Genomic DNA, 24,856 nt, shown 5'->3' on the forward strand with positions numbered 1-24,856 from the left:
AGAGAAATGAGCAAATGCAGGAAAAAGAAGTGAGAAAGAGACAACCTAGTCTCGTGAACTTCACATTTACTGTGCAGTATATAATTACAAGCACAGATATTTTGACTAATGCCTTCCTCAGTGTGTGCAGGTTCAATGACTGCCACAGTCCAACCTAATCTAAACGGGTAAGTAGTGTCAGGTGTATATTATTTTGGTGAAACATGGATGCTTCACACACATCTTCAACTCAGCAGCACAGAAGATCTACACAACCACCACAGTTTCAAGGTGGGCACCCAAGATTAGTGTCACCAATTCAGTGTTTGACCAAATATGAACTATGGTCACAAGGTCTCCTGTTCATGGATTATGGCATTGAATAATGGCCAAAAAGTAAAGTAAGGGAAGTAAAACCAAAAACAATTAAAGTACAACAACATACAATTGTCACCATCAATGCCTCCTGGTTAGAGAATTACAGAGGCAAAAAAGAGTGGAAAGAAAGTGAAAGAGAGATTAGTTAAGGAGAAAGAAGCCCAACAGAATAGAGAAGAGACAGTGAAGAAAAGACAAAGACAAAGAAAAGTGAGTGTCAAGAGACATGATACAACACAAAGAGTAGGATAAAGTGAGAGAGAAAGAGGGAGATAAAGACAACTAGAGCAGAAGAAGATGGACAGAAAGATAAAAGAGGAGGAATATACATAGAAAAAGAGCCAGTGATTCAGAGATGCTAGCAGCTGATATTAAGTAAGGGTTTCAGCGTTCCTCAGCCTGGGAAAACACTTAAACATGCATGACTTACTCTTCTGTTTGCCTTAGAAGTCAGTGAGACATTAGCACCACAACAATGTTTGAGGACCACAGCACAGGGACAGTCTATTAACTTATTCTATTTAACTGATTTCATTTACAGTATTTGAAGCATGAGATGAGCGCAGTTCTCCCTGCTAACACAACACCAGGCTAGCTTCTTCTTATCCACATATCTAAAAGCAAAACCTAGATACATTTACAATTTGTCTGCCTGAGGTCACCATATGAAGTGGCAGATAGTATTGCTAGTGCCACTGTTCCGGAAGCTAGCTGTTAAGCAAAATTAGCTACTTAAGCAACAAGCTCGCCAACTAAAAAGAAGGTGCATTTAAAGCTGCATAGCTTCTTTGGCCACTTGGGAGATGAACAACTCCACAACAATCTGACATATATTATCTTATAAAGTCATCTTTGGCTAATGTGTTAGCAAACAGTTACACATCAAGAAGACTCAGAGCAACATTATTATCACATTGGAGTCATGTTTGTGTCGACATGATGAACCAAAGTCTAACGTTGACTCTCCTTTTAGCTCTGGTTTGGTCTCCACCAGCTCCTGGAGGAAATATCTAGTTCTTTAGCTGCTACGTGTTCCACTTTCTTCTTCTAAATGCACTGTAATAAGCTAAAGACGGCTAAAAGCTCTGTAAAGTGTTGATGATAATTCTCATAAAAAATTATTTGAATGGAGCAATAACACCAACAGTTCCATCATCTGCTTAATTATATATAACGACTGACTGGAAACCACTACATAGTTTTTATTTAACCCAAGAAAAATTGTATAAAACAGTCCAATTAGTCTATATCCACAACGTTCCACTTCTGGGATTGTTCATGTGCCACCAGAAATTCTGCCGGATGTCTTTCATTTTGGCCGGATGTCCGTTACCTTCCGCTTTCTTTGTGTTGGCGTTCTAAACTCTGGTGGATTTGTGAGGACTATGGTTAACTGCTCCTCAGATCTCTGCAGGGTAAATCCAGACAGCTAGATAGACTATCTGTCCAATCTGAGTTTTTTGTTTCACAACTTAAACAACCTTTGAACATACACATATTTTGCAGAGGCGCAGTTGCTCCATGCGGCACCTAGCGCCGCCCAAGACGATTGTGATTGCCCGACTTGCTGTTTGTTTAAACCCATGAAGGCTGTAATCCTGCCATGGTTAAAGGTTGGGAAAGGACGTGTTATTGTTATTATTGTTGTCATAAATCATCTGACAGCTGACACTGTGGCCCCAATAGGAGCCACTGTAAATTACATTACTGCCACCTGCCCAGCTCTTATCGGAGCACAGTGCAGAGTACAGTCAGACTCGCCCTTTGACTTTGACATATTTCTTCATTGTGACAAATTTTTTTTGTCAGTTTCATTGACAGTAGGGCTGCCCCCTCTGTCAATTAGTCGACTAATCATTGTTTTGGTCTTATTCAACTAGGATTTCTTAGTCTATTTTTAATGTTTGTTTCTTGCACTTATTTAAGAAACTTCTGTCCAATCTGAGTTTTCTCTCGCAAGACTAAAACAACTTTTGAACATACACATGTTCCACCAAAACAAGTTCCTTCCCGAGGCTATTTTGCAGCGGCACCCATAACGATTGTGATTGGTTTAAAGAAAAGCCAATTAACCGTTGCACATTTCCCCCCCATCTCAGAATGCTGTGTGGACTAGCCAGAACCTTCCTCTGCAGTGCTGTGAAGGAAGGTCTGGCAATGCGAAACTAGGACAGTAAACAGTAATTGCCACAAATGTGGTCATGCACAGATTTTCTGTTTCAGTTAGATGGAGATTTAAAGCTAAAGTAACTAACAAAGGCATAAACTGAGACAATGAACAATGAAAAGACTAAATATATATATTGTCATCGTGTTTTATTATGGAAAGTGATTTTATTTTGTATGGTAATTCTTTCTCCTATAGGATGAGCATAATGTTCCTGTGATGTTCCTATAGTGACTTAAACCAGATTTTTTAAGTATGTGGCCAACCTAACATTCCAGCCATAACTGACAGTGTTCACATTGATATGCTAATATGGCAGTTTCTACTCTCGTGGAAACAAGATTTTTTTTCAGTTCATCCTAAATGTGTTGGACGGGGGCTCTGTGCAGGACGCTCATGTTCTTCAATACCAAACTGGGAAAACCATTTCTTTATGGGTCTGCCTTTGTGCATTATTATTGGGTATTGTCATGTTAAACAGTAGGTGGTGTGAATTAACAGAGGCCCGACCATACGATAATATCACGATACCTATGTCACAATACGAAATTATTGCGACTTTCTATTTGCGATATGCTGCTGTATAAATCTGTTTTATCTAAAAAAATAAATTTCTCTTTTTGTTCATCTCACTTCAATTTTAGTATTTCTTTAATTATTCCAGTACCAAAAAATTACATTTGAATGTGCAATTTATATAATAAAAGTTTGGTACTGGATACAGTCCATGTATGGATACAGTATTGGCACGAGAGAAAAAAAACATGATACTATTCCTATTTGATTTTTTTTGCCAGTATTGCTATTAAACAGAAAAGCTTTAAACACAAACTGTTGCCCCAAAGTTGGAAAGACACTTGTGTCTTATATATGATTGTATGTTGTAACATTAAGGGTCCCCCTACATTGGAACCATGAACCATGAACAGACACCACTACACTGATGTGGACAGGGGGAATCCACAGTCCTTTGGCCACATTAGTTCACACTGACATTGTTATGTCCTATATATTGATAATATAACCATGTGGATTGGTAGCACACAGTAGTAGTGTGAACACTGACTTTACTCAACTTTTGATTGTGGTAAAATATTTAAATAAAGTTTCTTTGGATCCCATTTTGGCATTACATGTAGAAAAGTCCGTTTTTAACTTGACTATCTTTTTTTTATTTTTATTCCCTAGCAGGAAATTATCCTTTTCTATCCAAATATCACCATATGGTATTTCAGTTATTAACAGAATGCCTGTGTTAGTCAATGACTTCATCAGAGTTAACAGTAGCCTACTTTCTGTGATTGAACCGCCTACCTGCTGCTGTCCCTCTAAAAACACTTCAGTAAGGAAGACTAAAGTTAGTTTTCCATCACATTCCGGTGTAACTCCAGCACCAGGAGACATGCCGTGAACTCACAGCAGTAAGTGAAAGCAGAACGGGTTTCTAACAACAGCAGTGAGAGTGACGCAGCAGTCAGGTTAAAAATCCAACAAGCGTCCAGGTAAATCATTAGACCCTTACCTTACCTAGCAATGCTCCCTCCGCGGTGCTCTGCTGCCGACTGACAGGCTGCACTTTCAGAGACTGACAGAGCTTTGCCTTGTGGGCGGGTCCAGGGCTACACCTGCCACACACCGGAGACTTGCGTAATGAGCGCGCGCACTTTACCTGGCCGCCTGTTGGAGCTGATGCACACGAGGGAAAAGAAGAGAGAAGGGCGCTCGGATAGCTCAGTTGGTGGAGCGGGCGCCCATATATAGAGGTTTACTACTCAACACAGCAGGCTCGGGTTCGATTCCCATCTGCGACCCTTTGCTGCATGTCGTTCCATCCTTTCATGTCTTCATCTGTCGTGTCAAAACATAAAAGCCGAAAATGCTCCAAAACATAATCTTAAAAAGAGGAGGGAAACAGTGTGGGAGGAAAAATGCAATTCTCTGGCGGAAGTCCACGGTGAAAGTTTTAAGAAGCATGTGAATGAATCTCTCTCTCTCTCTTTCCTCTCTCACACACACACACCATTTTTGGAGATGTAGTGCACCATGTCTCACCAACTATTGTAACTTTCTCAGGAATGTTCGCCTCCCTTGTGGCCTTTTGGTTTCCTGTTCTCCTCTCTGATGTCATTGATGGCTTTTTATTACATATCAATCCTTCTATCAAAACATGAATGCAGCTGTTTTATTCACAAAACTTAAATTGAACGGTTACCGTTACTTGAGGGTGAGCGTTAGAAACTTTCCACCCTGAGCAGATGAATATGAAAACACATTCCTAGTGTCAAACTCTGCACCTACATCGTTATTGACAATAAGTAGAGCACATTTTTGAGTAGCAGGAAGTTGTGGAAGAAGTATTCTGATCCTTTACTTAAGTAAAAGTATTAATACCACACTGTAAAAGTAAAAGTAAATAAAAAGTAAAAGTTATGCATTGAAAATGTTACTTAAAGTGACTATATGTAACTTTTAAATGTTGCTGAAACTGTGTAATGTTCCATCTGATGATCATAAATGACCTGTAACAGCAAACGAGACTTACAGTGAAAAGAACGCTGTTTTTATATAGTTTTTAATAATGCCTTTGCCCGGGTCAGATTTCTGGTCAGAGTCACTGAATGATTTGCAGCAGGTAGACGGGGTTAGAGAGCACACATTCTGACGGGTCGCAGATTTCGGCATAACACAGGAAAAGCCTGTGTTACTGTATCCAGCCAGGTGAAGGGTAGCAGGAGATTTCTTTATATAGGCCTAATTGTATTTTTCATTTTATTTTAGAAGTTATCTGTTATAGTTATGGCTGATACTGGGGCAGGACCATCACAGAAAAAAAAAGGAAACTAAACTGGCTAGATGGACAGCGACTGGAAAACCAACAGCTACAGTGAGTTGTTCAAAACCTCTCTTTTTAGTAAACTCCGTGTACACAAACAATGTTCTCAATGCTGGAGTTCATGTGTAGAGCCCCTGGTCATACTTGGAGCAAAGTTCCACGTTGTGTCGAGCCTTCTTAGTGTTTTAAAAATAGTGATTTTGATGTGATCATAGTAGTGCCCCTAGCACTCCCATTCAAAAGGCCATTTGAACGAAAATACGGTCAATAAAAAGTGGTGTTTCCGTCCTAATTATGCTTTTAAACGAAAGTCTGACTCGGGTACATTCACAAAAAAGACCCTAGGTTGCATTTTGGTGAGAGTTACGCTTTAAATGTCAATTTTTCAAAATCGTTATAGAGCCTTAATATTGAAAGCTCTGCTCAAACTGAGTTCAGTTATGGACAGTACAATTACAACATACACATAGGTCATCAGATGCCTGGGGTGGAACCAATGAAAGCAAGGAGACAGAGGAGATTCTTTAGCTTGAAGTTGAAAACATTTTTTTAATTACATTACATTATTTTTGGCTGACTCGTTTTTAACTAAAGCGACTTACAACATGGTAAACAGTTTAAAGCTTTTTAAAACAATTCTCCCAACAATTGAAAACAATTTAACAATTTAAAACAAATTAATAATAAATACATTATCTTTTCTGATTTATTTATTGAATCAACTAAAAAGACTCTCCAGCTGAATCTGTTCAATCTTCACACTGACTCCTCTCATCATCACTGCTACTCTCATCTGAGCGGTCATGAGGTGTGAGCTGCTGGGGCAAAGGGGGCAGGGTATGACGCACTGGTCGACACTTTCCGTTCACTAGTTCCCAGCCGTGACCAATGGGAGAAGGACGCTCTTGTAATGGAGCTGGCAATATGGAAGGTAGTTTGTCCTTTCCATATGAAGATCCAAAGAGTCATCATCAGGTGGGAGACGGATTGTACACTTATTCTTCAGTTTGTGCCATTTGGAAACTCTGGCCTGCCTCACATCTGCACTCTCAGCATAAATGATGGAGAGGACAATTGCCTTCATATCCGCTTTGACGTCATGTTTTAATTCCAGACTCTCACCCACTCGTCCCAGGAGCACTCTTGCCTCAAAATTGATCTTCACCTTCTTCTTCCCATGCCCATAGAACCCTGAGGTGTGGTCACTGCCAGTGATGACATGGAGCGGTATGATGATATCTGCAACCTCTTCCGAGAGAAATGGCACGGCAGTTGATTGACGCCTGCTTGCGTTTAATCAGCAGCTCACTCCCGACTTGCTGCGAGACGTAAGCTGCTTGGACATACACATATGTGTCCTCGCAGTCTAGAACAACAGGTTCAGTGTTACTTACTGGCTCTCACTGTTCTGTCAATCAACTAAATGTTTAATCGGCTAATCATTTCAGCTGGACTTGTAGACCGTTATATTGTTGGGTAGTTTCATTTATAATAGTCTCTCATTGCCAGACGTTCCTCCACAGCGCTGCAGAGGAGGGTCTGGCTAGTCCACACAGCATTCCTGGATGGGAGAAAAACGTGCTCTGGTTTATTGGCATTTCTTTAAACCAATCACAAACGTCTTGGGCGGCGCTTAGCTCCGCACGGAGCCCTGGGTCTGGATTTACCCTGCAGAGATCTGAGGAGCAGTTAACCATAGTCCTGATAAATCAAGTTTAAAATTCCAACACAAAGAAAGTGGAAGGAAACGGACATCAGCCAAAAAAAAACAACAGAGGAACCAACAACCAATGCTGTCATTTTTTGTTAAAGACAGACAGACTGTGAACACGTAAATCTAAACTTTAATAACAGGGGGGAAAGTATTTCCAAGAGACCAGACCGGAGACTGATTTTCCAGCACTCTGAACACACTGTGGTACGCCCAGGGCTTTAAATTAACACCCGCCAACCCGCCAAAGGCATGTAAAAATGTACTTTGGCGGGTAACATTGTAAAGTTACTAGCCAATTTGGCTGGTAATTAATTAATAAAATAACGGTGAATCTGTTTGAATCAGCAGGCTGCACAAATGTTGCCAGATTGGTCTGTTTTCCGCCAAGAAATCTGGGCAGTTGCGTGTGTGTTTGGCTTAGAAACGTAATCTTTATCCGACAACCCTGCCTGTTGTACTAATCCTACATTTCCCATGAACGCTTATGTCGTGACGTGTTGTGCAAGCGGCTGCAGATAGACTGACAGCTTCCACCTGATGTTTGGAGTCTCCTGTGGAGAGGACTGACTGTTGGTTAAACAGCCGCCGGTTGCTATAGTGTCAGACTGAACGCCGAACTGCTTTGTGTTGGGCAACCCTGACAACTACGCCTCACATTCTTCTGTGCTGGAGGTGAGAACACACCCATTCAGCTATGGACTTTATCATGTACAAACCAATGCACACGCCTTCTTGTCAGCTTTACAGCATGGATTGAGACAGAAGCAGTATGACCATAATTCTGCTAAACTGGGTGTTTCGAAGGAACGATCTTCTTTTGATCAAATAACCATTGATTGATTTGTCTACTTGTGGCAGCTCAGCTTTTTTTTATTTTTTTTTATCAATTTATAGAATCTAGCTTTATCAAAGTTAATTGATATTTAAAGATCCAATATAATACAATATTCATTGTGACTTTAAGTTTTTTTGTTGTCTTGGATTGCTTTATGTTATGGCATTGTTTCTATGTACACTTTTTTTATTTATTGTTCGAAATGGTCTTTACACCCCTGTATTTGTTTATTTTGCACATTAAAATCAATACAACAGTAACACAAGAAAATAAAGTAATATAAAATAGAGCATTGTGCAGGTGAGATTAAGCCCCTAGGGGCTTATAGAAGGAATCCCACCTAAGGAAGAGACGAAATAAATATATAATGAGCAACCCTGAAAACAATAAATAACTAATAGGCTCTGAAAAAGGAGCAAAAATGATCCATCATCTGTAGCTGCTGTAATCTTGTAAAAACGCCCATCACTGCCTCGCAGTCCACTTGGAAAGAACCAATGAAATGCCTTCCTGCCCCGCTGCGTGTAGGCTATTCTACCCCTCCCGTGTTCGAGCCTGAGCTCAATGAGCGTTGTCGCCGCCGGAGTTACTGCAAGTCTACTGGAGAATGGAGGAGAAAACTCAGTATATGCTACCACTGCCGTGGTTACTTGCAACCACCTGCCTTGCTAAAAAGGCAAATGAGACATGAAGTAGTTTTGATGAGTGAACTTGCGGTCCTTTCTCCGCTCTGCTCTGCGGCAAAATAATAAAATGCATCATTGTTTATTTGTTAATTTATTAAGAGTCATGGATCTGTAACTTAAATGTATCTAAAGTAATTAAAAACTATGAAACAAATGAAGTGGAGTAAAAAGAACAATATTTCCCTCTGAGATGTAGTGCATTAGAAGTTCAGTAAAAGTACTTTTACATTGTACTTAAGTGCAGTAATAGAGTTAGTAATTGTTGCAGGGTGGGTGTTTCCAAGAAAAGTCAATGTGTGGAAAATTCCAAGGTATGAAGTCCACGACACCATTGTTATGAGACCAACATGTTTGTGTTTGTGATTAAGTAAAGTGGAGCACTCCCTCTGCTACTGTCAGTCACTCCTCCAAACTGGGAACCATTTAGATAAACATTTCCTACATTCAGAGGATTTAAAATCTTATTTTCTGTTTGTCAGTTATCGTCAGAGTTTGGGGTGAGAGAAAGGGGAAAGACACACAGCAAAGGGCCGCAGGCCGGAGTCAAACCTGCGGCCACTGCATCGAGGACCAACTGAGCTAACCCAGCCTCTGTATACTTTACTTATTTAAGGACAACACACATCAGTCAACATTTCTGTAGATTTACCAGTGTTAGCCAGCAGGCTAATTTTCAACTGTAGTCCTTTGGCCACATGTTTTGAGACCAGATCAACAGGAAACAGCAAGACATTAGTACGGGTTACAATTTACAGACAGAAGTCAACAAGCAGTGGTGGAAGAAGTATTCACATCCTTTACTAAGTAAAGGATTACTATACCACGCTGTAAAAACATTCTCATTGAAAATGTTACTTAAGTAAAAGTACGTAAGTATCATCAGGAAATGATGAAAGTACTCAATGCAGAAAAACATTTTAGAAACTGGAAACGATCCAAACTGTTCTGTGTTTAATGGTCTAATCATTGCAGCCGTTATATTGTTGGGTAGTTTAATTGATAACAAAACATCGTATTTTACAAACTACATGTGTTTTGTGCGCAAAAACCTTAATGTGTAAAGTAACTAGTAACTAAAGCTGTCAGATGAATGTAGTGGAGTAAAAAGTACTATATTACTCTCTGAAATGTAGAAAAGTAGAAAGTGGAATGACAAGAAAAAGACTTGAGTAAAGTACAAAGACCTCAACATTTGTACTTAAGTACAGTACTTGAGTAAATGTACTTAGTTACATTCCAGCACTGTCAACAAGACACAATGACGAGAGCAAGAGCAAAGAAATAAGCTTTCTCAGCTTCAATGAAGAGCTGGAACAACATGATACAGAATATCAACACATGTTCATACATAATGACAGAACAGCTCGATTGCCAATGACTCATCTATACGATGCTGTCGGCACCTTAAAGCTACTGAGGGGGAAAAGAATAGTGAAAGCTGCATGTTGAGTTCATTTCATCCTCTCACACATCTCTTTTCTCTTGCACGGATATGAGTCAGCCAGCGTAGCAATGTAACTAAGTACATTTACTCAAGTAGCAGTAGCGGCAGTACTTCATTTGTAAAGTGGGAGGTCCCGGAGCGCAGAGCGGGGGTGGATCCGGCAACTCAAAACGGGTGTTGGTGGTAGGGGAACAAAAACAAACAATTACACTGCCTACGTAGCTTCTCTGACTAAAAAAGCCTAAACAACGCTGTGTGTACATCAGGGCAATGTTTATTTTAATTTCAGAACGTTCACTGCATGGGTATGAAATGTAATGTCTCCACATTCTTGATCGGCGGAAACGATTTTTGCTTGTTTGTGATCCGACTGGCCAGCGCATTTGAAAAAGTTAAGCAAACTTTGTTGTCTTTTTGACATTTTACCCCCGAGTGAAACGAGGCTAACAGCAATCTCAACCAGCACAAGCGCATGTGTCACTTGAAGTGCCGATCCCCTCCCTCCGTCCCTCTCCCCCCTCCGTCTTACCCTGAAAAATCACCTCAAAACGCATCGAAAATGCAAACACGAGATTTTTGTGGAGCTTCAATGGGGAATAAAGACTAACACGACAGATAACAACATTGAACACTACACAAACAGCAATTAATTTTTTTCAGTTAGGCGATTCATTTTTCATAGTGACACAGGAGGTGCCGGATCCAATAAAAAAGGTTCCGGTTCCAACGTAGGAGGTGCCGGAACATGTTCCCGCGTGATCCGGCTCAAATTAAGCCCTGAGTAGCAGAGTGGCAATCGGGAGAGTCGGGACTTTTCCTGGTGGCCTCCTAGTGTTTCGAGGCTGCGAGGGCTGGTCTGATAATAGTTATACATTGCAAGTTCTTAGCAACACCATCCGGTGGCCTGGTGTGCGCCCGCTGCCCGTTGGTCAAGCTGTGCAGCCTCTGCTCAACCCGTACAGGCCGGCAGCCTCTTATTTCAATACAAACACAGGCTAATCAGAAAGCACTACCGAAGTGCAGGTCCAACCATGTCTAGGATTTTCAGAAATATAGGGGGGGGGGATCAGTGAGCGGCCCCTCCCCAAATGGCATAGCCCTGGTCGGCCTATGACGTAAAGCCATCAAACTACTTTTTGTTCCTCGTCACGTTTGGAGGTCTATCGGTAACGTTAACAGTGTTTGAGTCTAATGATGGAAAGCCAAAAAAGAAAAAAAGGGAAAGGTGGCGCTGAGAAGGTCAGACTCAAAAGGAAAAAAATTAGCACAAGCTACCAGCCCCCCCCGACCCGCAGGGCCGGTGGTCTACGAAATTTCCCGGTAGTTTTTTCGGTCCCACTCCGCCCCTGTCAAGTAGTCTACTGTACTTAAGTACAAATCTGAGGTACATTACTTGAGTCTTTTCTTTTCATGCCACTTTCTACTCCACTACATTTCAGAGACAAATATTGTTTTTGTACAGCTTTATTTACTTGTTGCTTTACAAATCAAGACTTTTGCACCCAAAACACATGTAGTTTATAAAATAGGTTTTATTATGATAAGTCCAGCTGAAATGATTAGACGATTAAACACAGAACTGTTTGGATCGTTTCCAGTTTCTAAAATGTGAGGGTTTTTCTGCATTGAGTACTTTTATTTACAATACTTTAAGTACATTTCCCTGATAATACTTACATTCTACTACTTAAGTAACATTTACCATGCAGGACTTTTCCTTGTAACAGAGTATTTTTACAGTGTGGTAATAGCACTTTTACTTAAGTGAAGGATCTGAATACGTCTTCCACCGCGTGTTGTGTCACCTCAGGGTGTGACTGCAACTTTAAGGAACATAGTGCAGATGGGAGCGTCCCGGTGAGACAACCTTTACTCACGCACACTAATAACTCACACTGCTGAAATAGCTTACACAAGACGTCTGAGGGGATGTTCTTCCTCAGGTATGCGGCTAAACTACAGTATATGTCAGCGTTATTCTCAAAAATGTTTCTTTCTTTCTTTCTGATTTGCTTTTGTATAATTTGTTTTCTCTTGTTTTGTGTCTTTTCTTTGTGTGTGTGTCATAGAATTGAAATCTTTCATTTACATTTTTTTCATGTTGCTGTGTTTTGTTTTATTTGTGTAAATAAATAGAATAGAACAGAATAGAATACACTTTATTGTCCCAGAGGGGACATTTGTCATGGACGTAGTGCTACAATCTGTTGCTTCACAACATAAACATGTAACAGAAAAAACATTCTAAAATCAACATGAAATAAAATCAACAAAAAACATAAGATCAACCTTGGACACAAAAGAAAGACACGCATGACAGCACAGACAACACAACATCCTAAGAAGTAACTGGAATGATTAAAGTGCGAAGTGCAAAAAGTGCTGGTGTATTCATTCATTTTGAGACAGCGGGAATTTCATCCAGGGGTCTTTAATTCTCTAGCTGTGAGTATAATGAAGATGTTAAGTTTCTGCGGAGAGAGTTAGGGATGCCAACAGGCAGTGGTGGAGGAAGTATTCAATTCCTTTACTTAAGTGAAAGTACTGAAACCACAGAAAAAGTCTTGCATTCAAAATGTTACTTAAATAAAAGTATGTAAGCTGGGTTTTCCCTAAGCTTCGGCGCAGCAGTGAAGACGTCCCAGTGGTCCCCAGTGGACTTCTTCAGTAAGTTTTGTCATTAAGCTTTTTGAGTGTTTTTATTTTTTATTATCTGCTCTAGCTTTTCCATCGTTTTACACACGGACAAGATAATGATAACGGTCCAAAATTATAGTAAAATGTATTTTTTTACTTAGAAAAAACTAGATTTTCTTGAGGACTCTTAAACCAACCTTCCAAATAAGAGCACCTACGTCTTCCACAAACCTAAGGAACACACTGTTATGTAATGGAAACCTTTCATTTACATTTTCTTTCATGTTGCTGTTTTTTTCATGTGTGTAAATAAATACATACATACATTTTCAGAGAGTGGGAATTTCATCCAGGTGTCTTAAATTTTTCTTCTTTTGGAGATAATGGCTGAAGATTTAGATTTTCGGGGAGTGTAAAGGACAGGCAGTGGTGGATAAAGTATTCAGTTCTTTTACTTAAGGAAGGATATAAATAATACAATTATGTTCTGCAAAATGTACTTAAAGTATTACAAGTAGAAAATGTCCCCTATGACTGTTAAACAATTATATTATCTATTATTTCATTAAATCATTAATTATTACTCATGCATTCATTTAAAGGCATACTTTGACTGTTGGCTGAGGTGGAGCTCATTTTGAACGATTATGGAATGATTATTTTCATGATGGATTAATCTGCTGATTATTTTCTCCATTAATCAATTGATTGATTGTTTGGTTTCTAAAAAATATTGCACCCAAGATGCGTCGGTGTAGATACCAACGTTTCTTTCCGTCATCAACCACGGCTGAAATAACTACAATTGCCGCTTTGAACCTGTTGTGGAAGTCCCAGTCTCGGAAAACCAAACGCCACCCTGTCTGGGTTTATAACATACTCTGTAGAGATTAGCATTTGAAAGACTGCATCCAGCGCTACTTGAGAACCAGATTTTGCCGCCGTGTAATGGCTATAGGCTCAAAAAGATGCCAATCTGTAAAAAGTCTGAATTCGTGCTTTGTCAGGTCTGTCAGCAAGACGGCAAGCAAACCTTTTTTAAATGCTTGTTTCTGAATGGCTTTTGGCCATGCTATGCAGGAGAATGTCAGTGTTGATAAACTTTTGCAAATCGGCGTCACGTTAATTACGCAAATTATGTGAATTTCGTGAACCTGCATCGCCTCTTTGCACTGACTTTGCATGTGGATGCGTGGAGGCAGTGAGGTAAGGCCACTGGCCATAGAGCAGGACCGTCCATGACATCTACTTGTCAAGATATTTCACTCTGAACCACAAATGTCAACCTGATGGTTGTGCTAGAGGAAAAGTCAAGGGGGATCACCAAAGCCAGTGGGATTTATCCCCATGGGGACCAAGAATGTTCTGCAATCCATCTAATATTGTTGAGATATTTCACTCCGTGGAAAGTGGAGGACCAACCGACAAGCTGACATTGCCATCCCTCAAGCCATTTAAACTGAAACTGACCGCTCTGTGGAGGGATTTTCTGTCTTCAGTCTTTATTCAACCAGGTGGCTCAGATGAAAAGACATTTTTGAGGAATGATGAAAAAAATCATAATCCTAAAACTAACAACAACAAAAAATACTCCATTCAGCAGTGTTTGAGGAAAAAATCACTATCATAAGCAAATAAGAGGGAAGTGTGACTGTAAGCCAACAGGGTCAGAGAGATGATTTGCTCTGGGTTTATTCTTATCTGCAGGTGAGTTGACAGCTAACTCTCAGTATCACAGTAAAGACACTGACCACGTTTACATGCACGTAATATTCTGGTTTTTGCCCTTATTCCAAAAAAGACGATATTCCAACTAAGCTGTTTACATGGCTAATGAAAGTGAATATTCCACTAATATTCCTGATTAGATGTAGTCGTGCAAAACAGGATTTTTTTTTTTCAAAGTTTTCCAGCGGCGACGGACTTGTTGGACTGTGCGAACACAGCGTCCCTCTTTCACTCCTTCAACCAGCTTCTTGAAAAGGTCGGCGTAGCAATGTGTGCGCATATCCAAAAACCTGTTGATATCCAAGTCTTTGATAATGTTTAAAAGTAGCTGTGTTTAAATTGTGGGCGGGTTGGATCAGTGGGGAGAGCAGGCGCACATGTATCTAGAGGTTTATGCCTCGACGCAGAAGTCCAGGGTTTGAATCCAACCTGTGATGATTTCCTGGATGTCTACTCACCTAGCTGTCCTGTCAAAAAAAATTAAAGGCGGAAAAGCCCAAAAAAATTATCTTTAAAAAAGTAGCTGTGTTTCTCCTTATCAGGTCTGCAGCCTTGCAAACTGTTGGCTGGTTGATTTGTGTACAGCAATCATAGCAACGCACACAGCTGACCATAAGCCGTAAACAGGCAAGAGGCCGTAAACTGCTGTAAAAACCCTGATTGAGACGCATATTCCGAATGCGCTGTATACATGTCCAAAGAATGCCTCTAAAACCTGAATAAATACTGGAATGTCCCACATGTCTTAATCGGTAAATGCTATATTCAGAAAAAGGCCTTATTCGGAATATCCAACCGGAATATGCTGTTTACATGACCTGTATCAAATGCGGAATATTGTCATATTCGGAATAATAGTGGAATATTGTCGTGCGTCAGTGATGTTGTGCTTGTAAAGGTCACATTACATACATTAGTTTTGTTACATTATTAGACAGAGGGACTTTGGTGTTTCAAAGGGGTTTGTTCGGATTCACCAAAGTCACACAATAACACAAGCAAACTAACCGATGGAGGCAGCGGTAGGCCAGTAACTCCTGTGTTCTGCGAAGTAACTGCGTGACTGGTGGGTGGCTGCTATACAAATCTGCAGGTAGGACAACACAGGTTTGTGTATTAGTGTTGCTCAGTCATAAAAAAGTACATCTGCAGCAGCTAACTTCACATTATGCATTGCACAACACTGTTACTTTATAATTAAACAGATGGTACCTAAATAAAACTTTGAATGATTTCCTCAAACTCATCTCTGTACATTTATTATTCAGCCTGTTCAATTTTGTTAACCTTTATTAGGTCATGCCTAACTGCAAATCAGCAACTAATTGTTTGATTGTAATATTTGTATTTGTAAAAGTTAAGTAAAAAAAAAAAAGCTGGACTTGTTTTGTTTTAGGTGACTTCTTCAGCCTGGTCTGTTGTCAGACAAGAAGTCTAGTTGTTTTGACTTAACTTCTAGATATAATCTATATCTAATATACTGTTGAAAGTCCTAATTTTCCTCTCCTCTTTTCTATAGGTGGATGGGGTAGCCGAAAACTCTCTCTTGTGGCTCCTGATGAGACTGGCTATACAGGCATGATCTTGAAGTCTGTAAGTCGTGGGGGTTATCTTGTGATGTCATGTATGTTGGCAGTGATGATAACCTGGCTAATGTGGAAAGCAGTGAGCCTGAAGACAGAACATGTAAGAATTCTTCATTTTAAGCTTTTGTGAGCATATTGTATAGTATTAAACAACAGAAAAACCTGTTTTGAAATGAACACTGTTCTTGCTTGTAACTTCTCAACAGCAGATACAGTGGTGTGAAAAAGTGTTTGCCCCCTTCCTCATTTCCTGTTCCTTTGCATGTTTGTCACACTTAAGTGTTTCGGAACATCAAACCAATTTAAACAAAAGTCAAGGACAACACAAGTAAACACAAAATGCAATTTGTAAATGAAGGTGTTTATTATTAAAGGAGAAAAAAAATCCAAACCATCATGGCCCTGTGTGAAAAAGTGATTGCCCCCCTTGTTAAAACATACTATAACTGTGGTTGTCCACACCTGAGTTCAATTTCTCTAGCCACACCCAGGCCTGATTATTGCCACACCTGTTCACAATCAAGGCATCACTTAAATAGGAGCTGCTTGACACAGTAAGGTCCACCAGAAGATCCTTAAAAGCTACACATCATGCTGAGACCCAAAGAAATTCAGGAACAATTGAGAAAGAAAGTAATTGAGATCTATCAGTCTGGAAAGGGTTATAAAGCCATTTCCAAAGCTTTGGGAATCCAGCGAACCACAGTGAGAGCCATTATCCACAAATGGCGAAGACATGGAACAGTGGTGAACCTTCCCAGGAGTGGCCGGCCGCCCAAAATTACCCCAAGAGTGCAGCGACGACTCATCCAAGAGGTCACAAAAGACCCCACAACAACGTCCAAAGAACTGCAGGCCTCACTTGCCTCAGTTAAGGTCAGCGTTCATGCCTCCACCATCAGGAAAAAGACTGGGCAAAAATGGCCTGCATGGCAGAGTTCCAAGGAGAAAACCACTGCTGAGCAAAAAGAACATCAAAGCTTGTCTCAATTTCTCCAGAACACATCTTGATGATCCCCAAGACTTTTGGGACAACATTCTGTGGACCGATGAGACAAAAGTGGAACTCTTTGGAAGGTGTGTGTCCAAGTATATCTGGCGTAGAAGGAACACTGCATTTCATAAAAGAACATTATACCAACTGTAAAAATATGGTGGTGGTAGTGTGATGGTCTGGGGCTGTTTTGCTGCTTCAGGACCTGGAAGACTTGCCGTGATAAAAGGAACTATGAATTCTGCTGTCTACCAAGAGATCCTGAAGGAGAATGTCCGACCATCTGTTCGTGTACTCAAGCTGAAACGAACTTGGGTTCTGCAGCAGGACAATGATCCTAAACACACCAGCAAGTCCACCACCGAATGGCTGAAGAAAAACTAAATGAAGACTTTGGAGTGGCCCTAGCCAAAGTCCTGACCTGAATCCTATTGAGATGTTGTGGTATGACCTTAAAAAGGCCGTTCATGCTCGAAAACCCTCTAATGTAACTGAATTAGGACAATTCTGCAAAGATGAGTGGGCCAAAATTCCTCCAGGACGCTGTAAAAGCCTCATTGCACGTTATCGCAAACGCTTGGTTGCAGTTGTTGCTGCTAAGGGTGGCCCAACCAGTTATTAGGTTTAGGGGGCAATCACTTTTTCACACAGGGCCATGATGGTTTGGATTTTTTTTCACCTTTAATAATTAACACCTTCATTTACAAATTGCATTTTGTTTACTTGTGTTGTCCTTGACTATTGTTTAAATTGGTTTGATGTTCCGAAACACTTAAGTGTGACAAACATGCAAAGGAACAGGAAATGAGGAAGGGGGCAAACACTTTTTCACACCACTGTATACAGGAATGTCCTGTCTGCACAAAAATGTTTCCTACTGACTTAATTGAGGTACACGCTTCTTCATGTGTGTAAAGGTATCCATTTACTTTCTATTGTTTTTTCTCTTGTCAGCAATACCCACACAACATCAGTTAAACACAGAAATAATTTTATGTGGGTAGGGCAGGAAAAGAGGTGATGCATGAAAGCATTGTAATTGAGGAAGAGCAAGCAGCAATGCCTGGACCATCCGGAACTTGTGCAACTGCTACAGATGGTAGGTGCTGTTCAGGGTTAGCAGTGGCATAGGAAAGTTAAGGTAGATAAACTGTCATAGTGAAGGAAAATTGGCATTTATAAAGCATGGCCCATTAATGTTCATATATATACAGCCAATGATTATTACGTTGCTTTGTTTATGCCTGAGTAAGGCTTGATGGCTTTTACTTGTGATTTGAATCTACATGTTAAAGTTTTTTTGTTATTTTGACAGTCATGCATAAATAATGAAACCACATTTTTGTGTTTTTCTTATTAGGCTGGTTAACTATCAGTGACCCCACCAAGGCCATATCTCAATGTGGTCATGGACATCAGAAAAAGCCCTGCTGAACACGACATGGCCCTAATCTCCTTCTACAAGCAAACTAATGTGGAATGGGGACGGCCTCTGATTTGCAAACTTGAAGGTAGCTCCAATTACAAGTTACAGTGGTCCAAAAACAATTAAAGTATTTCCTTTGTCTTTATTCTGTCAAACCTTACATTGTGTTACAGGAGATACTGCTATTGGACAGGGTGTAACTCGCTTCTTTTTCTCAACATGCATGGAAAAACTGAAGTCAGGGTTTTGCATCAATTTTGGTATGTATGTTATGTGTATGGTATCCTTCCAAATGCTATGTTTATTTAAAGCTGTTTAAGTTTTTTTTTTTTTTTTAATAGTGTCTCTATAGGAAGTTTATCGTATTTTAATTGGTTTGCTTTACCATGAAAGTTCAGAGGATTCTACTAAATGTATAATGCCTGCATTGAGAACTACGGTTTCCAGTCTATGACAGTACTAACAGACTGTAAGAGCAATATTAACCTGCATGTCTTTGCACTGTGGACGGAAGCCTATTACTTTTTATTGTAATACTTATTTCGTGTTTTTAATGTCTTCAACAGCAAACTCAAATGTTACACGGCTTTTTGAAGGAGAGCCTGGCCATTTAGTCCCCTCAGCCTCTCACTTTCTTGTGGAAAGTGATATGTTCATGGTGGCGGGGAGAATGGTAGGCCACTCCTTTCTTCATGGAGGACCATGCCTGTTGGGACTCAGCCCTGCTGTTGTTCATGTCCTGCTTGGTGGGAGTCCTGAATCTGCAAATGTTACACTAGAGGACTGTCCAGACCTGGACATCAGAGAAACAATCAAGCTTGTATGTTTGATTTGAAAAGAGTTTTTTATTTCACTAAGATTGTATGTACAATGGGGCACCCTTTTATTGTGTATCCATTATCCTTATTGAGTGACATTAATATATGGCTAACTTCAGCTTACAAATCAAGAGGGAGTGAACAAGATTTTTAATACTTAGTTTTGTAATACTGTAAATGTAGTAGTATATAAAAAATCTTGATTTTAGAGCTGCTAAAATGCCAATAATCTGTAAATAAAATAGAGGGTGGCACTTATTTGGATCCACTATGTAATATTCATATTCATTACTTTTTGCAAGTGCACATAGAGAGGACAAATTAAAGGAAAAACCAACATAAAGTGTTAGTAAGGTGTTGGGCCACCATGTGCTGCCAGAACAGCTTCAATGCTTCTTGGCATTGATTCTACAAGTCTCTGAACTCTACTGGAGGGATGAACACCATTCTTCCAAAAGATATTCCCTCATTTGGTGTTTTGATGGTGGTGGAGAGCGCTGTCTAACGCATCGGCCAAACATGTCCCATAGGTGTTCAACTGGGTCAGATATGGTGACTGTGAAGACCATAGTATATAATTCACATTATATTTTCATCAAACCATTCAGTGACCCCTATGGATGAATCCCCCCTCACTGTAGGGGTTAGGTATTTCTGTTTTTTCCTTTAATTTGTCCCCCATCTACAGTATCTGGCATTACACATCTTTTTTTCTATCTCTTAATCAGTTTCCATCTGTCTTGAAGCTTGAAGGGGGATCCATACTGCCTGGGACCTCCCTCGCCTAACTGAGAAAAACAGGAGATGGCTTTTTGAGAAGCTATTGATCCATGCTGTGAGTGAAAGTCAAAATTCTTTTTTTATCCTGTGAGTGATGTTTTGGTTATAAATGCACATTGCTAAGTTTCTAAAAAATGTGTCTGACAAAATTAAATTGTTGCACTTTTTTCTGATTCATTTATTGTCGAGGTAAAAAAAAACTAAATGGTCATGGTAAAATGCATCACTTGTCCACATCATGTACCAAGTTATTTTCCTAGAAACATAAAAGATGGTGTGTGGTCTGTAATACTGCAAATGCAAGGAGTTTTATCAGTCTGCAGGAGAACAGTATTTCCTCATTCACCAGTGGATTGAAGCATAATAAATGTATTCAAATGGAATTATTTTTTTCTATCTTACTATTCAAGCTTTTAGATAAGGAACGTTACTGTTCTATCCTCTCTGTCTTATTACTATTAACAGGTAATAGGAGTTCTACAGTTCTACATGCTGGTCAGCATGTAGAACTGTCTGTTTTCAATCTTGTTCTTGTTATTTATGTTTTCCTACATACATAGCCCACAATCGACATCACGGCTACCAACCAGTGATATTTGATCAAAAATTATAAGATAGAAAAATGACCAAAGTCTTTTTCATGCTATTTTTTTCAAAGCAGGTACTTCTTCAGCGACTCACATGGCCTCGTGAGGATAGTGACGATGATGACGATTGTTCAGTTGACACCAAATGCCGCATATCAGGCTATCTTTGAGAATTCATTGCTGATGGTAGGTGTACAGAGACACTTGGAAGTGCTATTTAAATATGATTTGGTTACCTGTTAAAGTAGTATAAAAGCTGTATAGCTATTTAAATATTCAGCGTGAACTTCACACATTCACTATTGAGCTGGAAACAGCAACATGACATGAATGTATTTTTAAAAAATCCACACATTTAAAAAAACAAGAAAAAGTAGTCATGTTGCTGTTTTCAACTCAAGAGACGAGTCCAACCAGTCTCATTCTAAAAATTATTTTTCTGTAAACTTATCTCAAGGGTTTGACTAATCTTTTATTGAGTGTAAGCTGTTAGTGCCATAGTTGGCTATTTATCCTGATGACTAATAAAGTCAAAAAAGATTTTTAATTTCTTTTAATCTATTCCATAGCAACAACAACTGAACTGACCAACCTGGTCAAATTCTGGACCGGATGGGAGATTCTACCACCGAGTCTCTCTGTAGAAGTGGTCGAGGGCAGATACCCCACAGCCTCCACTTGCTTTGAGACCTTGCGCATCCCAGGGCATTACAAGCATTACACATCTTTTAAATGTGACATCCTGGCCTGTATTTGCAGTTGCCATACAGGATTTGGTCTTGTGTGAGTGACATTTGGCTTGTATTTACCCTTGTAAGACAAGATTTGACGTTTAAATGTTTGTTTTTAAGCTTGTTAGTTGTTCTGTTAAAAGACCTGTTGTAAACTATGTCACGCTCAGTAAGTTGTTAATGTATACTGAATATATTTTCACACTGTTACTGAGAGTACTTTGCAGTGACCTTTGGCAATAAATGGTCAGTTCATTGAGGTAAACTTGACTCTGAACTCCTGTGAAGCCCTCGTATAACCACTGAAAAGCAATACTTTTTTTTCCCAATTTCCATCTCAGGTTTGGGAAGAAACCTCAATGTTCAAAATAATGCATTGCTTTTTCCTGGGTCATGATCCTTTCACACGGTGTAAGGGGGACGGACAGCGAAAGAGGGCAATAAAAATGAGAAAAGGTTATTAAACGATAACACTTAGAACCTGTTTGAGTTAAGTAATCAATCATAATGAAATGTCTGATGTCTAGACTATGTTAAGCAGTTGATATATATCTTTTCATTATCACGGCTTTTCATTCATGTTATTTTTAGGGCTGTCAGCGTTAACGCGTTAATCGCGATGCGATTAAGCACCGATGCGATTCATTTTTTTTAATCGCGTGCCGGCATTTATTAATTTATTTTACACTTCACTCGGCTTTGCGTCGTGCCTAACAGGCTGCTATTTTGACCCTTTGCAGCACCGTTACTTATCATCAAGCTGCCACTTCCTTGTAACACATCCTGCTGCTGCAGGCTGCAGGCATGATGGAGAAAGACAGCAGCAATGAAATCCTGAATGGCGCTTTTTATTTTCCAAAACTCGTAGACAAGTCGAAAGCCATATGCACATTGTGTAAAGCCGAATTTAAAATATCACCGAAGCACGTCAAGCTTGAGCTACCACCTACGGAGCTAAGCATAGTAGTACAGTTAACGTGATGCTACCCGCTAGCATGCTACCCACTCAGGCAAAGCAGTGTTTGGAGAGTGCTACTTGCCGACCTGTGGATGAAACCAAATCCCAAAAGATTACTACAGCTCTTGCGAAACGGGTGGCAACCAACTGCAGACCTGTCAGAAGACTCGGGTCTTAAAGACGTACTACGGTTGGCATGTTCTGACCCGTCTCGTTGCCATCGAGGGGGACAGTAGTTTCACCATACACAGCCTGTATCACACGGAGAAAGCAGCTAAACTGGAACTGCTGCCAAGTGCAAACGCTGTCTCATTAACCAGTGATCACTGGACATCAGTGAGTAATCAAAATTACTTAGGAGTTACTAAACACTATATTGACTCTAGTAAGGATAGGGATTTTTAGTTTTTTAGTTAGGGACTTGGAGGAATTGTGCAATAATGACAGATTCACACATTTTTCTTTTGTTTACAGTAAATAAATAATTACAAATCTTAAAATCAAGTTCATAAAGTAACTTTCTTTGCATTCATTTGATTCCCAATCAAGATACACTGGTAACAATTGCTTTCCATTGTTAATATGTACTTAAAAACTGTTCTGAAATGCAAAATAATAGAATTTTAGTCATGTGATAAAATATGCAATTAATCGCGATTAACTATAGAACTTCAGCGATTAAAAAAATGAATCGTTTGACAGCCCTAGTTACTTTATAAGGTTAACGTAACTTGTCATATGAATGGAATTATTTCGTGATTATTTAGGCGTAGGTCTTTTTGAAACTGAGATCACCCTACTTCAAACCAGTGAGAAGAAAAATGTGATATAACCAAAATTGTTTTACCCATGTCAGAAAATGTTGTGTTCATGTAGAAACCCATAGCTCATTTTATATTAGCTGATGATATAAGTTGGTTTGTTCATAAACAAATAATGAATTATGGTATAGTAAAACATAGTAATAATATAAAATGTATTTATAGAAGAAGTTATAATTGTTAACAAATACATTAATAAACACTTAACATGTCCTTATAACTGCATCCGTAATAAATCATGTTTATATGCTGATTATATGCAATAAATAGAGGGACTTAAGTGTTACTGAGAAAATAGTAACAGTTAGGGTCATCTGTCAATCTCAGCTTTCACAGAAAAATGTGGTATATGTATATATCTTAAGTTTTGCAGTTTAACATGTTCCTTGTAAACAATCCCTGGACTGATATCATTGAAGCAGGAGTTAAGTGAACTATAAGGGGGTGAAAGCTCTTTTTGTAACGTTCCTTGAGTTACATTAAGTAAACCGTTAATACAGGTGTTTAAAGTGAAATGAACTGGACTGGTTTCATTTTTGTAATGTTACTATGCTGCACCTTCCTCTTTTTCTTTCTCTTGCCAAAGCAATAACAATAATACAATTCAGATTATACAAAAAATGATTCATTGTCTCTCTCAACTCAAAACTTAAGTCATTCTGATCAGTTCTTTCACAGACCAAGAAACTGCTCACAAAATTGAACAGCAGCAATGTAAGTATCACAGCCAAAGGACTGGGATGCAGCTCTTGGGTTAACTGCATCTCTTAAAGCTGTCATTTGTCCATTCGGTCAGGGGGCATGCTGTGTCTGGAACAATGATGCTCGACTGGTCATCAAATGGAAGTCAGCTGTTGTCCCACTCAATGTCAAGAATATCAACAGTACAAATAGAGAGCATTTTTAGTTGTATGCAGTAAAAGTAGGCACACTTTCAAATACGTGAACCACACTATTCATTAAAATCACGTTATATTTGTATGTACCTCTGTTATCTGGTCCTGGAATTGGGTAATGTGGACGAACCAGCTCCCACAGCTGGTTAAGGGTCATGTGGCTTTCTGTTCTCAGCGGATGATTGTCCCAACCATTGCGAAAAGTATCTCGGTCATCCTGCAGGCGTGGTAGAAACACGGAAGTGACAGCAGAAGAGGTGTGTTTCATTGGCGATGCTGAGGAAGCCCTCTTCTTCCAGGTAGTGGAGAACATCATAGTAGATGCATGTTACAGCTGCCCACAGGTCTCTCCACAGCCGCTCAATCCTGGAAAATTTGAATTGAAAAATTCCCGGATATGAAGCTGCTCTTTCCAGTGCCACGGACTGTAAACATGAAGCGTGCAACATCGACATTTTCCACTCCCTGATCAGCACGAACCCTAAAGTAGACACACAACACTTTCAAAGATCACATATATGTAATTTTGGTAAAGTTTATTGGTTGCTTATTTACACAGTGCAATGGAGGTGGTTGAAAATTCTGAAAATATATGTATATTATTGTTTTGCAAATTGCAACTTCTTGTGTGGGGTGGTATGGTGTTGGGCACTGTATTGTACTCCGAGGTGGAAGAAGTATTCAATTACTGTGATATTGATGTAGTTAAAGTATTGCAGTAAAAGTACTAGTTTGCTCCCTCTGACTGATATATTATTATATATGACATCATTAGATTATTAATAGTGAAGCATCAGTGTTAGAGCAGCATGTTACTGTTATAGCTCCACCTCCAGTAGCTACTTTACACTACTTTAT

General features: G+C 39.6%; 1 protein-coding gene across 1 annotated transcript in view; it reads right to left on the reverse strand.

Moving 5' to 3' along the window:
• LOC144531728 (uncharacterized) overlaps window positions 1–24,155 on the reverse strand; it is a 103,310-nt gene extending 79,155 nt beyond the window's left edge. The window contains exons 1-5 of the mRNA XM_078271992.1: window positions 24,089–24,155; window positions 6,397–6,605; window positions 6,124–6,298; window positions 4,194–4,210; window positions 4,052–4,143 (exon numbers count right to left, since the gene is read on the reverse strand). Of these exons, the coding sequence (XP_078128118.1) occupies window positions 4,052–4,143; window positions 4,194–4,210; window positions 6,124–6,298; window positions 6,397–6,605; window positions 24,089–24,155 (560 nt within the window). The remainder of the gene's footprint in view (window positions 1–4,051; window positions 4,144–4,193; window positions 4,211–6,123; window positions 6,299–6,396; window positions 6,606–24,088) is intronic.
• Window positions 24,156–24,856: the final 701 nt, after the last annotated feature.

Source organism: Sander vitreus, chromosome 16, assembly GCF_031162955.1.
Source record: "Sander vitreus isolate 19-12246 chromosome 16, sanVit1, whole genome shotgun sequence".
NCBI lineage: Eukaryota > Metazoa > Chordata > Actinopteri > Perciformes > Percidae > Sander > Sander vitreus.